The sequence below is a fragment of the Rhinoraja longicauda genome, chromosome 1 (assembly GCF_053455715.1).
Source record: "Rhinoraja longicauda isolate Sanriku21f chromosome 1, sRhiLon1.1, whole genome shotgun sequence".
Classification (NCBI taxonomy): domain Eukaryota; kingdom Metazoa; phylum Chordata; class Chondrichthyes; order Rajiformes; family Arhynchobatidae; genus Rhinoraja; species Rhinoraja longicauda.
In genome coordinates this window covers 7624313-7638708 of record NC_135953.1, presented here as the reverse complement: position 1 = coordinate 7638708, position 14396 = coordinate 7624313, and the positions used below count along the sequence as shown (strand labels likewise).

At 46.4% G+C, this 14396-nt stretch overlaps 1 protein-coding gene across 3 annotated transcripts in view; it reads right to left on the bottom strand.

Annotated features, from left to right (window-relative positions):
• Nucleotides 1-14396, bottom strand: part of dqx1 (DEAQ box RNA-dependent ATPase 1) — a 112132-nt gene that overhangs the window by 52656 nt on the left and 45080 nt on the right. For all 3 annotated transcript variants that reach the window (XM_078405804.1, XM_078405877.1, XM_078405954.1), the window contains exon 5: nucleotides 4256-4498. In XM_078405804.1, coding sequence (XP_078261930.1) covers nucleotides 4256-4498 — 243 coding nt within the window. The remainder of the gene's footprint in view (nucleotides 1-4255; nucleotides 4499-14396) is intronic.

The window sequence follows — 14396 nt, the reverse complement described above, 5'->3', positions numbered from 1 at the left end:
GTTCGGGGTCACCAATGTAGTGGGCCAAAATAACGACAAGTAGGCAAGGTTAACGAAAGCGTGTTTACTGTATCTCTGGAACTCCAAAAGGGAATGAGAGTCATGCGGTCCTTGACCTTTATACTCCCGGCCGAAGTCCGCCTCCTTGGCTCGACCCATTCCCGTGCCGAGGGGTCGTGAGTGGTATGGCCCGACCCTCGGGAGCCACCACAAAGAAGACAATACACGAGATATTAGCCTTAAAACCTTATTTGGACAATTTTCTCTGAAGGTCATGAAAACAGGCTTTCCAGCACATTACACACTGGTGACACCCATGTTACAATTCTTCTGGTGATGGAAATCTGCCCGTTCAGGTTTCACAAATCACTGCGGAAAAATTTGTGATTCTTTTTTAGAGATAGAGTGCGGCAACAGGTCTTTTGCCACCGAGTCCAGACCAACTCGCGATACATTAATACTATCCTACACACACTAGGCACAGTATAGGAACTAGGGACCCTGGGGAAAACCCACGCAGGTCACGGAGAGAACATAGATAATAGGTGCAGGAGGTGGCCATTCGGCCCTTCGAGCCAGCACCGCCATTCAATGTGATCATGGCTGATCATTCACAATCAATACCCCGTTCCTGCCTTCTCCCCATACCCCTTGATTCCGCAAGCCCAAAGAGCTCTATCTAACTCTCTTTTGAATGCATCCAGTGAATCGGCCTCCACTGCCTTCTGAGACAGAGAATTCCACAAATTCACAACTCTCTGTGTGAAAATGTTTTTCCTCATCTCAGTTCTAAATGGCCTACCCCTTATTCGTAAACTGTGGCCCCTGGTTCTGGACTCCCCCAACATCGGGAGCGTGTTTCCTGCATCTAGCGTGTCCAATCCCTTAATAATTTTATATGTTGCTATAAGATCCCCTCTCATCCTTCTAAATTCAAGGGAATACAAGCCCAGTCGCTCCATTCTTTCATCATGCGACAGTCCCGCCATCCCGGGAATTCACCTGGAGAATCTACGCTGCAGTGCCTCAAATTAGAACGTACACACTCCGTACAGACAGCAGCCGTAGTCAGGATCGAACCCGAGTCTCTGGCGCCGTGAGGCAGCAACTCTACCCGTGCCACTGCATGCTGCCGCCACAGATGCAGAATAAAATTTGCTCTTACATAATTCATATGGGAAGAGTAAATAAATAATCACAAAATATATTTTTTTACAAATTGTACTTTTTAGATTTAGATTTAGAGATACAGCGCGGAAACAGGCCCTTCGGCCCACCGAGTCCGCACCGCCCAGCGATCCCTGCACATTAACACTATCCTACACACACTAGGGACAATTTTTTACATTTTACCCAGTCAATTAACCTACATACCTGTACGTCTTTGGAGCGTGGGAGGGAACCGAAGATCTCGGAGAAAACCCACGCAGGTCACGGGGAAAACGTACAAACTCCGTGCAGACGGCGCCCGTAGTCAGGATCGAACCTGAGTTTTCGGCGCTGCATTCGTCGTAAGGCAGCAACTCTACCGCTGCGCCACCGTGCCGCCACTATGCTTTTTGACGCAAGCATAGATGATACTGCATTATCTCACATCTTTTATCTTATTATCTCGGGCCTTTGTCTAACCATCTGCCTATCCAAAAGACCCTCTCCACCTATCACTCCCCAGGCTTTGTCCTGACTCTCCTATCTTCCAGCTATCTACCCCTTCCCCCCCCCCCCCCCCCACCAACTTAATCAGTCTGAAGAAGAGTCCCAACCGAAAACATCACCTATCCATGTTCTCCGGAGATGTTGCCTGGCCCACTGAGTTACTCCAGCACCTTGTGACTTTTTTCTCCTGGCACTAATTTACCTGCCTGGTTCAAGAGAAGGACTGTAAGGACAGTTTGGTCAAGAGATGGTAAAGGAGAAATGGCTGAAAGCTTTGTCACCAAATCGAGTGCAAGAAAACTGCAAGGAGCATAGCTCTGGTGAACAGCTCCAGAGGAACGTCCATAGATCAGAGAGTAACTTGCAAAGGAGGGTGAACTTTCTGAAAATTCACGCTCATAAGTTTTAAGAGCAGAATTCGGCGATTCGGCCCGTCGTCTACTCCGCCATTCAATCATGGCCGATTTATCTTTCCCTCTCAATGCAATCTCCTACCTTCTCCCCATAGCCCCTGACACCCTTACTAATCAAGAATCTGACAATCTCTGCCTTAAAAATCTCTGCCTCCAGAACCAGGGCCCACAGTTTAAGAATAAGGGGTAGGCCATTTAGAACGGTGATGAGGAAAAACTTTTTCAGTCAGAGAGTTGTAAATCTGTGGAATTCTCTGCCTCAGAAGGCAGTGGAGACCAATTCTCTTAATGCTTTCAAGAGAGAGCTAGATAGAGCTCTTAAGGATAGCAGAGTCAAGGGGTATGAGGAGAAGGCAGGAACGGGGTACTGATTGAGAATGATCAGCCATTGACACATCTGTTATGGTTAACTTCTCGTCTTTCTTATAAAGCCCCAAAGCTACCGTTGACGAAGGAAAGGGGAATATCTTCTTTATACAAATAACAACAAAGAGATCTCCACGACGTATCAGTTAGTCGTTTATTTGAAGTCGCAATAAAACATATTGACATATCTCTTGTCATTAACTTGTTATTAGTTTGATAAGAATCTAATATCCTACCGTGGTTCTTTCTCGACTTATATGAACTACCAGATCTTATATGTAAGAAAATAACTGCAGATGCTGGTACAAATCAAAGGTATTTATTTCACAAAATGCTGGAGTAACTCAACGGGTCAGGCAGCATCTCAGGAGAGAAGGAATGGGTGACGTTTCGGGCCGAGACCCTTCTTCAGACTGATCTTATATGTATTTTCTTTGGCCACTAAAATCCTGTTATCTTAGTAGGCTCCTCTAATTAAAGTTTTTCTAACCGATCTTATATCAGCAGGCTCTTGGCGTGTACTGAAGCATTACGTCGGAGCGGGCAGCTCGTCTGGCTCCGCCCAGTCCATATACATAAGCATGGTATTAACCTCAACACCCAAGACACACAGAAATCAGAAATATTTACACCAGCAAACACAGCTAAAGACTGTTTTTTTTCCTAAATTAAAGGAAAATATGGAAGACTATGGGGCGGCACGGTAGCGCAGAGGTAGAGTTGTTGCCTTACAGCACTTTCGTTGCCAGAGACTCAGGTTCGATCCCGACTACTTTTTTTAATTTAAAAAATATATATATATGTTTTATTCCAAAGAAAAACATACAAACATACTAAGCAAAATGTGATCAAACAAAAGCCGCCTGTATCGGCAGTTTACAAAATAAACAATTATCGCTGCTCCCACCCTATGGAACTCACTACCCCAAACCGTTAGAGACTCCTCCACACTCACCACATTCAAAACATCGCTGAAGTCTCACCTGTTCAGTACTGCCTTCAACCACTGAAGGTCACCTCACCTTCTGTCTCCTTTCTCTGTTCGTTTACTTATTTACTTATTTATCTATTTATTCATTTCCCTATGTTCTCTAAATCTCTGTAAAGCGTCTTTGAGTATATGAAAAGCGCTATATAAATGTAATGCATTATTATTATTATTATTATCACATTAAAATCCCGCCATCTCTGTCAACAATACATTCGACCCCCCCGCGGCGACCAGCGTTCACGGACCAGCCTCCAGAGTCCCCGTGGACACCGCGTGTTCCCTCTCCAGGGACACGCGGGCACGGACGTAAGCCCGGAACAGGGGTAGGCAGCCGACCCATGACGCGGCCGTCGACTACCCGCTGCCTGGACCCGCGAGCGGCCATCTTGGCCAGGCCCAAGAGCAGACCGACAGGGAGACCCCCTCCTCCCTCCTCCCTCCCTCCCTCCCTCCCGATCCTCCCCCCTCTGTACCGGGTGCCCAAAAATTCAAAGCGTAGGGCTAAAATGGAGCCAGAACTTGAGGAACAGCCCCTTCAGATCGATCCCGACTACGGGTGCTGTCTGTGCAGGGTTTGTACGTTCTCCCCGTGACTGCGTGGGTTTCCTCCGAGATCTTCGATTTCCTCCTACACTCCAAAGACGTGCACGTGTGTAGGTTAATTGGCTTGCTACATGTGTAAATTGTCCCCAGTGCGTGATTAGGATAGTGTTAATGTGCGGGGATCGCTGGTGGGTGCAGACGCGGTGGGCCGAAGGGTCTGTGTCCACGCTACAGCTCTAAACTAAACTAAACTAAGATGCGTGGAAGAATGCAAGAGTACACTTACAGTTTTCTGTTCCATTCCAGAGTCTATTACATAAGAAACGTCAATAGAAAATGAAGAATCAGCTAAGGAGTCTGTAATTATAATTTTCCTGCGATGATCTTTAAACTTCTGGTTGCAATTTTCGTAAATCTTCTGAAAGTTGCACCCGGTGCCTGAATGCAATGGAATGGGGATCAGCTCTCTCAACTGAGACCCAATAGCTCCCCCTTCTGTCCGTATGGTTCTACAGCAGTCGATTACCTCCTGCAAGACAAGAGACAAAAAATACAAAGTTAAGCAACAATAAAATGCAGATAGACAATAGACAATAGGTGCAGGAGTAGGCCATTCGGCCCTTCGAGCCAGCACCGCATTCAATGTGTATAAGAAAATAACTGCAGATGTTGGTACAAATCGAAGGTATTTATTCACAAAATGCTGGAGTAACTCAGCGGGTCAGGCAGCATCTCAGGAGAGAAGGAATGGGTGACGTTTCGGGTCGAGACCCTTCTTCAGACTGAACATCAACTTTAATAAAAAATGGAGAGGAGTAATTTCTTTTGCTAGCGGGTGCTGAATCTGTGGAATTCATTGCCACAGGTGGCTGTGGAGGCCAAGACAGGCTATTTTTATATGGAGATTCCTAGTTTCTTGATTAGGAACGGCATCAAAGGTTTTGGGGAGAAGGCAGGAGAATAGATTAGCCATGATTGGATGGCAGACGCGATGGGCTGAATGGCCTAATTCTGCTCCGGTGTCTAATGGTCGACCTCGCATCATAGGTACTGAGCAAAGTACCACAAGACTCCAACTGCAGTGGTGCCAGGCCACCAGACTTTTGGACCAAAGAGTGTGGACAGGTACACAGATCGGAAAGGTTCAGAGGCACAGGAAAAGGGGACTAGCTCAGTTGGAGCATCTTAGTCGGCATGGACGAGCTGGGCCGAATGGTCCATTGTGTGACGGATGACTGTATGAATTTAAACCTATTGATATCCAAACATTGATGTATGCATGGGTGGTGGGTGCGTGGAACGAGCTGCCGGAGGAGGCAGTTGAAGCAGGTACTATCTCAAAGTTTAAGAAACATTTAGACGGGTACATAGATAGGACAGGTTTAAAGGGATGTGCGCCAAGGGATTAGTGTAGATGGGCCACGTTGGCAGGTGGAGGCATTTGGGCCGAAGGGCCTGTTTCCAGGTTGTGAGACTCTATGATGCAGTTTTATGTCACTTTCGTAAACCAAAACATGTTGCACAGTCATGTAGTAACGTACAAGGGCAGCAAGGTGGCGCAGTGGTAGAGTTGCTGCTTTACAGCGCTATAGACCCGGGTTAGATCCCAACTACGGGTGCTGTCTGTACAGAGATTATACTTTCTCCCCTACTTTAACCACAGGGGTTTTCTCTGAGATCTTCGGTTTCCTCCCACACTCCAAAGACATACAAGTTTGTAAATATAAATTGTCCCGGTGTACGTAGGATAGTGTTAATGTGCAGGGATCATTGGTCGGTGTGCACTCAGTGGGCCAAAGAGCCTGTTTCTGCGCTGTATTTCTAAAACTAAACTGAAATATTTTGGAAAACGCAATGAATTTAAAGCACTGCAGAGCCTGTCTACGCTTCTGACCCCTGGAGTTCTACAGCCTGCAGATGCTAGAATTTAGAAGGATAAGAGATCTTATCGAAACGTATAAGATTATTAAGGGGTTGGACACGTTAGAGGCAGGAAACATGTTCCCAATGTTGGGGGAGTCCAGAACAAGGGGCCACAGTTTAAGAATAAGGGGTAGGCCATTTAGAACGGAGATGAGGAAAAACCTTTTCAGTCAGAGAGTTGTGAATCTGCCTCAGAAGGCAGTGGAGGCCAATTCTCTGAATGCATTCAAGAGAGAGCTAGATAGAGCTCTTAAGGAAAGCGGAGTCAGGGGGTATGGGGAGAAGGCAGGAACGGGGTACTGATTGAGAATGATCTGCCATGATCACATTGAATGGCGGTGCTGGCTCGAAGGGCCGAATGGCCTCCTCCTGCACCTATTGTCTATTATCTATTGAATCTTGAGCAAAAAAAAAAGCAGTCGGAGGAACTCAGCGAGTAAGGTAGCACCAGTGGAGCCACGACGTTTTAAGTTGAGACCCTTATTCCTAACGGTGTGATGAAGGAGGTTTCAAGTTATGACGGATCGAGCTTGGCCCTTCACGCACCCTTCCGATCCACAGCAACATTAATTTCTTTCAGTGTAGGAAGGAACTGCAGATGCTGGTTTATCCCGAGGATAGACACAAAACGCTGGAGTAACCCAGCAGGTCAGGCGGCATCTCTGGAGAAAAAGGGCGGGTGACGTTTCAGGTTGGAACCCTTCTACTGATTGCTGGGAGATAATGACCTAGTGTTCAAACCCGGAGTCTGAAGAAGGGTTCCGTCTCAGTGAGCTGTCCAGTCCATCACGCGGACCAGACTATCACGCGGACCAGACTTCCCGCCACTGACGCCATCTAAACCTCATGCTGCCTTGGAAAAGCATCCAACATAATCAAAGACTTGTCCCACTCCAGTCATTCGTTCTTCACCCAGCTCCTGCCCGGCAGAAAGTACAGAAGCTTGGAAGCATGCACCTCCAGACTCAGGAACAGCTTGATCCTCTCTGTGCGGGGAACTGATGTGCTCTAATGCTGAGAACATTAGATATATTCTGCACTCTATCTTCCCCCTTTGCTCTATCTATTTTACTTGAGTTTGACCCGATTGTTTCTATGAATGGTGTATCTGATCTGTTTGGGTAGCATGCGGAGCAAAGCTTTTTACTGTACCTCAGTACATATGACAAAAATAAACCAAAACCTAATTTATGCATGCGTGCATTGGTTATTGTTGTCACCAAGATGCAGTGAAAAGCTTTGCTTGGACTAAATCCCAGAGTACAGAACTCGAGCCGGCTGCCTGCCCCTCTGCCGGGGTTATGTCCGCGCCCTGGTGGTGTTGGAGAGGGACTACGCGCTGTCCACAGGCACCCTGGGGGATTTCCGGGACCGCTAGGCACCGCGAGGGGGTGAAAGCATCCTGGACATTCTGGGGTTTGTAACACACTTGTATAGTAGTTCATTTAGTATATTTGTTTGTCTTGTATTATGGGGGTGGGTTCTGTTTTGTTTTATTGTATTGTAAATATCATTTTTGATAATTGAATAAACTATTTGATTTTTTTTAAACTGCTGAACGGTGTTATGGCGTTAGGGAGACTGGTTTGGTTGATGGACTGGGAGACATCCAGAACTCTCTGCAATTTCTTATTGTCTTGGGCAGAGTTGTTGCCAAACAATGTTGAAATGTATTCTGATAGGACGCTTTCTATGGTGCATCTGTAGAGGTCTTAAGGATTGCGGTGTCAGGGGGTATGGGGAGAAGGCAGGAGTTGTTGGAGACATGCCAAGCTTCCTTCGTCTGTCTGGCCTTCTGTGGCAGTAGAGGTGTCAGTGTGTTTCCTTGGCCACAGCTTCAACGTGTTTTGTGCAAGACAAACTGGTGTGATATTGATGCCTGAGAACTCGAAGCTATCGACCATCTCCATTTTTGCACCAGACAGGGCATGTGCACCACCTCGCCTCCTGGTGGCAATAACCAGCTCCTTCATCTTGCTGACATTGAGGAAGATGTGCTCTTTTGGCACCATGTTATCAAGCTCTCTCCATCTCCTTCCTCGACTCCATCTCGTCATTGTTTGTGATCTGACCCACCACTGTGGTGTCAACTGCAAACTTGAAACCGGAAAATGAACAGAATTTGGCTGTACAGTTGTGAGTGTATCGGGGCTAACATCAGAGGACTGAGAATTCATCATTGCATGGCACCGGTATTGACACAAACACACATAAACACACACACGCACCAGTGTAAGTGTATGTGTGTGCAAATAAGTGTGCATGAGTGTGTGAGTATGTGTGATTATAAGTATGCGAGTGTGAATGCTAGTGCAAGTGTGTACATGGCACCAGTATTGACACATATACTGGCATGTCTGTGTGTGTGTGTGCGAGAGTGTGCATGTGCACACGAGTTTGTGTGTGTGTAAATGCGTGTGTGTGGATAAGAAAGACAATAGACAATAGGTGCAGGAGGAGGCCATTCGGCCCTTCGAGCCAGCACCGCCATTCAATGTGATCATGGCTGATCATTCTCAATCAATACCCCGTTCCTGCCTTCTCGCCATACCCGCTGACTCCGCTATCCTTAAGAGCTCTATCTAGCTCTCTCTTGAATGCATTCAGAGACAGAGAGGCAGAGAGAATAATGATCTAGTGCATTTACAACAGATAACATCAATGAATGGAATGAAGAAAAGCTATCTGTACTCAACACAACCAAATAAGGAAACCAAAACTGTGGACAGTGCTCCAGGTATGTAGTCAGCAAAGCACCACACCCTGAGAAAGAATTCCCTAACAAACGACAAGGAGGTCTCAGGGACTTCTGATCTCTCCACTACCGAGAAGATCTACAGGATATAGATGTTAAGGCAGCTAATGTCAAGGTGCAAGATTTCAAGATCAATTTATTGTCACATGTACCAATTAAGGTACAGTGAAATTTGAGTTACCATACTAAGTATTCCTCACTGTGATGGAACCATCTTCCTCTTTGTTCACGTGCGGTCGGGGCTGTTGAACCGTCCGCAGTCACCACTGCCGACTGTCTGAAACCTCGCATCGGGATGATCCAAAGTCTGGCGTCGGGACGGTTGAAACACTCTCTGCTGCATGGAGCTCCCGAGTCGGCCTCCTCTTACCAGAGACCACGGGCTTCACAATGTTAAAGTCCACAGGCCCCGCGGTTGGAGCTTCGATCCCCAGTAAAGGGGGGTTGGAGGTGGGGGGGGGGGGGGGGGAGAAGAAGAGTTGGGGGGAACCTTTTTTCAATCTCCTACCTCGACGGAGATACGATTTTGCTCCATATCGTATCGCCATCCCCACTGCGGCCTAACATCGAGGAGTTGGCAGCCTTTCCTGGAGACCGGCCCAGCGCTTCAAGCCGCGGGCGCTGCGCGGACTTTAACATCGTGGAGCTGCGATCCTTTGCCGGGGATCGACTGTGGAGAGCTCCGTGCCCCGACGCAGGAATTTTGATCACCCCGTTGGGGGCTTCGATCATCGGCTGCGGATGGTTTGACTGCCCTGACCGTGTGAGAACAAAGAGGAAGGAGAATGAACTTTAGTGCCTTCCATCAAAGTGAGGAATGTGGAATCCACTGTGGCGGATGTTCATGTTGTGGTTGTGTGTCTTGTTGTTTTTCACTTATCATGGTAACTCAAATATCACTGTACCTTAATTGGTACATGTGACAATAAACTGACCGTGAAACCTTCTTCAAACTGATTGTAGAGAGGGAGAAGAAAGCTGGAAGAGGGGTGACAATAATCTCAACTTGCGCAACCCAAACTACAACCCTAATCAGGCACTGAAGCAGTACACAGTGGTTGCTGTATGTACTTTGGTTTATGCACTGTCATGGTCTAGTTTACTTACAATAACTGATTATTTATTGTACATTTTGGTTGTTGTTGTGTGTCTAATGTGCCTGCAAACGGACAGCAACCAAGAATGTCATCATTCCACTTCATATCTGGTCCATATGTGGCAGCACAGTGGAAGACCTGTGCCTTAGAGCACCATAGACCCAGTTTCCATTCCGGCCAATGGAATGTTGGTCTTCATAACAAGAGGAGTTGAGTATAGGAGCAAAGAGGTCCTTCTGCAGTTGTACAGGGCCCTAGTGAGACCGCACCTGGAGTACTGTGTGCAGTTTTGGTCTCCAAATTTGAGGAAGGATATTCTTGCGATTGAGAGCGTGCAGCGTAGGTTTACTAGGTTAATTCCCGGAATGGCGGGACTGTCATATGTTGAAAGACTGGAGCGACTAGGTTTGTATACACTGGAATTTAGAAGGATGAGAGGGGATCTTATCGAAACGTATAAGATTATTAAGGGGTTGGACATGTTAGAGGCAGGAAACATGTTCCCAATGTTGGGGGAGTCCAGAACCAGGGGCCACAGTTTAAGAATAAGGGGTAGGCCATTTAGAACAGAGATGAGGAAAAACCTTTTCAGTCAGAGAGTTGTGAATCTGTGGAATTCTCTGCCTCAGAGGGCAGTGGAGGCCAATTCTCTGAATACATTCAAGAGAGAGCTAGATAGAGCTCTTAAGGATAGCGGAGTCAGGGGGTATGGGGAGAAGGCAGGAACGGGGTACTGATTGAGAATGATCAGCCATGATCACATTGCATGGCGGTGCTGGCTCGAAGGGCCGAATGGCTTACTCCTGCACCTATTGTCTATTGACTGCGGGTGCTATCTGTACGGAGTTTGTACGTTCTCCCCGCGTCCTGCGTGTGTTTTTTTCCCCCGAGATCTTCGGTTTCCTCCCACAATCCGAAGACGTACAGGTTTGTAGCTTAATTGGCTTGGTATAAATGTAAATTGTCCCTAGCGTGCGTAAGATAGTGTTAATGTTCGGGGATCGCTGGTCGGTGCAGACTCACCTATCTCCATATTGTAGCTATAAACTAAACTAAAGCTAAAATATGAGAGTCATGGAGTGATACAGTGTGAAAACAGGCCCTTCGGCCCAACTTACTCACACCGGCCAACATGCCCAAGCTACACTAGTCCCACCTGCCAATGTTTGGTTCATATCCCTCCAAATCTGTCCTATCCATGTGTGCGTGATGGTATGTGTGTGCATCTGTACACGCATTTGTGTGCATCTTCATGTTTGTATGTGTGTGCTTGATTTAAATTTTAGATACCTAGGATTTGAAGAACAGTGAAAATTTGTTCTCTTATGACAAGGGATTAAGAGAGGAAACGGGTTAATAGTCATAGAGTCACACAGTGTGGAAGCAGAACCCTTGGCCCATCTTGCCCACACCGACCAATATGTTACACCTACACTAGTCCCACCTGCCTGCATTTGGCCCAAACCTGTCCTATCCATGTACCTGTCTAAAGGTTTCTTAGACGTTGTGATAATCCCTGCCTCAACTACCTTCTCCAGCAGCTTGTTGCATACTCCCACCACCCTATGTGTAAAAAGATTACCCCTCAAGTTCCAATTAAATCTTTCCCCTTTCATATAAAGCACTCAGCAAAGAAGTGCCAGGACACTTACAGCAAGACACGCAAGGAGATATAGAGCCAAAATAAGATCAAATAGGTAGAAACATAGAAACATAGAAAATAGGTGCAGGAGTAGGCCATTCGGCCCTTCGAGCCTGCACCGCCATTCAATATGATCATGGCTGATCATCCAGCTCAGTAGCCTGTACCTGCCTTCTCTCCATACCCCCTGACCCCTTTAGCAAAAAGGGCCACATCTAACTCCCTCTTAAATATAGCCAATGAACTGGCCTCAACTACCTTCTGTGGCAGAGAATTCCACAGACTCACCACTCTCTGTGTGAAGAAATGTTTTCTCATCTCGGTCCTAAAAGACTTCCCCCTTATCCTTAAGCTGTGACCCCTGGTTCTGGACTCCCCCAACATCGGGAACAATCTTCCCGCATCTAGCCTCTCCAACCCCTTAAGAATTTTATATGTTTCTATAAGATCCCCCCGCAGTCTTCTAAATTCCAGCGAGTACAAGCCCAGTCTATCCAGTCTTTCCTCATATGAAAGTCCCGCCATCCCAGGGATCAATCTGGTGAACCTTCTCTGTACTCCCTCTAAGGCTAGAACATCTTTCCTCAGGTTAGGAGACCAAAACTGCACACAATACTCCAGGTGCGATCTCACCAAGGCCCTGTACAACTGCAGCAGAACCTCCCTGCTCCTAAACTCAAATCCTCTTGCTATGAATGCCAACATACCATTCGCTTTCTTCACTGCCTGCTGCACCTGCATGCTTGCTTTCAATGACTGGTGCACCATGACACCCAGGTCACGTTGCATCTCCCCTTCTGCAAATCGGTCACTATTCAGGTAATACTCTGCTTTCCTGTTCTTGCCGCCAAAGTGGATAACCTCACATTTATCCACATTATATTGCATCTGCCATGCATTTGCCCACTCGCCTAATCTATCCAAGTCACTCTGCAGCCTCCTAGCATCCTCCTCGCAGCTAACACTGCCACCCAGCTTCGTGTCATCCGCAAACTTAGAGATGTTGCATTCAATTCCCTCGTCCAAATCATTAATGTACACTGTAAATAACTGGGGTCCCAGCACTGTGCCTTGCGGTACCCCACTAGTCACTGCCTGCCATTCCGAAAAGGACCCGTTTATTCCTACTCTTTGCTTCCTGTCCGCCAACCAATTTTCTATCCACCTCAACACTGAACCCTCAATACCGTGTGCTTTAAGTTTGTACACCAATCTCCTATGTGGGACCTTGTCGAAGGCCTTCTGAAAGTCCAGATATAACACATCGACTGGTTCTCCCTTATCCACTCTACTAGTTACATCCTCGAAAAATTCTATAAGATTCGTCAGACATGATTTGCCTTTGGTAAATCCATGCTGACTTTGTCCGATGATTTCACCACTTTCCAAATATGATGCTATCACATCTTTAATAACTGACTCTAGCATTTTCCCTACGACCAATGTTAGGCTAACTGGTCTATAATTCCCCGTTTTCTCTCTCCCTCCCTTTTTAAAAAGTGGGGTTACATTAGCTACCCTCCAGTCCTCAGGAACTACTCCAGAATCTAAAGAGTTTTGAAAAATTATCACTAATGCATCCACTATTTCTGAGGCTACTTCCTTACGCACTCTGGGATGCAGCCTATCTGGCCCTGGGGATTTATCTGCCTTTAATCCATTTAATTTACCTAACACCACTTCCCGACTAACCTGGATTTCCCTCAGTTCCTCCATCTCATTAGACCCCCGGTCTCCCGCTATTTCCGGCAGACGGTTTATGTCTTCCTTAGTGAAGACAGAACCAAAGTATTTGTTCAATTGGTCTGCCATCTCCTTGTTCCCTATGATCAATTCACCTGTTTCCAACTGTAAGGGACCTACATTTGTCTTAACTAATCTTTTTCTCTTGACATATCTATAAAAGCTTTTGCAGTCAGTTTTTATGTTCCTTGCCAGTTTTCCCTCATAATCTATTTTCCCTTTCCTAATTAAGCCCTTTATCCTCCTCTGCTGGACTCTGAATTTCTCCCAGTCCTCCGGTATGCTACTTTTTCTGGCTAATCTGTATGATTCATCTTTTGTTTTAATACTATCCTTGATTTCCCTTGTTAGCCACGGATGCACTACCTTTCCTGGTTTGTTCTTTTGCCAAACTGGGATGAACACTACTTGTAGTTCATCCATGCGACCTTTAAATGCCTTCCATTGCATGTCCACCGTCAACCCTTTCAGCATCAATCGCCAGTCTATCTTGGACAATTCATGCCTCATACCCTCAAAGTTACCTTTCTTTAAGTTCAGAACACTTGTTTCTGTATCGACTTTGTCACTCTCCATCCTAATGAAGAACTCTACCATATTATGATCACTCTTGCCCAAGGGGCCTCGCACAACAAGACTGCTAACTAACCCTTCCTCATTACTCAATACCCAGTCTAGAATGGCCTGTTCTCTCGTTGGTTCCTCGACATGTTGGTTTAGAAAACCATCTCTCAAACATTCCAAGAAATCCTCTTCCTCAGCACCCCTGCCAGTTTGGTTCACCCAATCTATATGTAGATTGAAGTCACCCATTATAACTGCTGCACCTTTAGTGCACGCATTTCTAATTTCCTGCTTGATGCCATCCCCAACCTCACTACTGCTGTTAGGTGGCCTGTACACAACTCCCACTAGCGTTTTCTGCCCCTTAGTGTTTCGTAGCTCTACCCATATCGATTCCACTTCCTCCAAGCTAATGTCCTTCCTTTCCACTGCTTTAATCTCCTCTCTAACCAGGAACGCTACCCCACCTCCTTTTCCTTTCTGTCTATCCCGCCTGAATATAGAATATCCCTGGATGTTGAGCTCCCAGCCTTGGACATCCTGGAGCCAAGTCTCCGTAATCCCAACTATATCATAATCATTAATAACTATCTCCACATTTAATTCATCCACCTTATTACGTATACTCCTTGCATTGAGACACAAAGCCTTCAGGCTTGTTTTTACAACTCTCTTACCCCTTATACAATTATGTTGAAAAGTG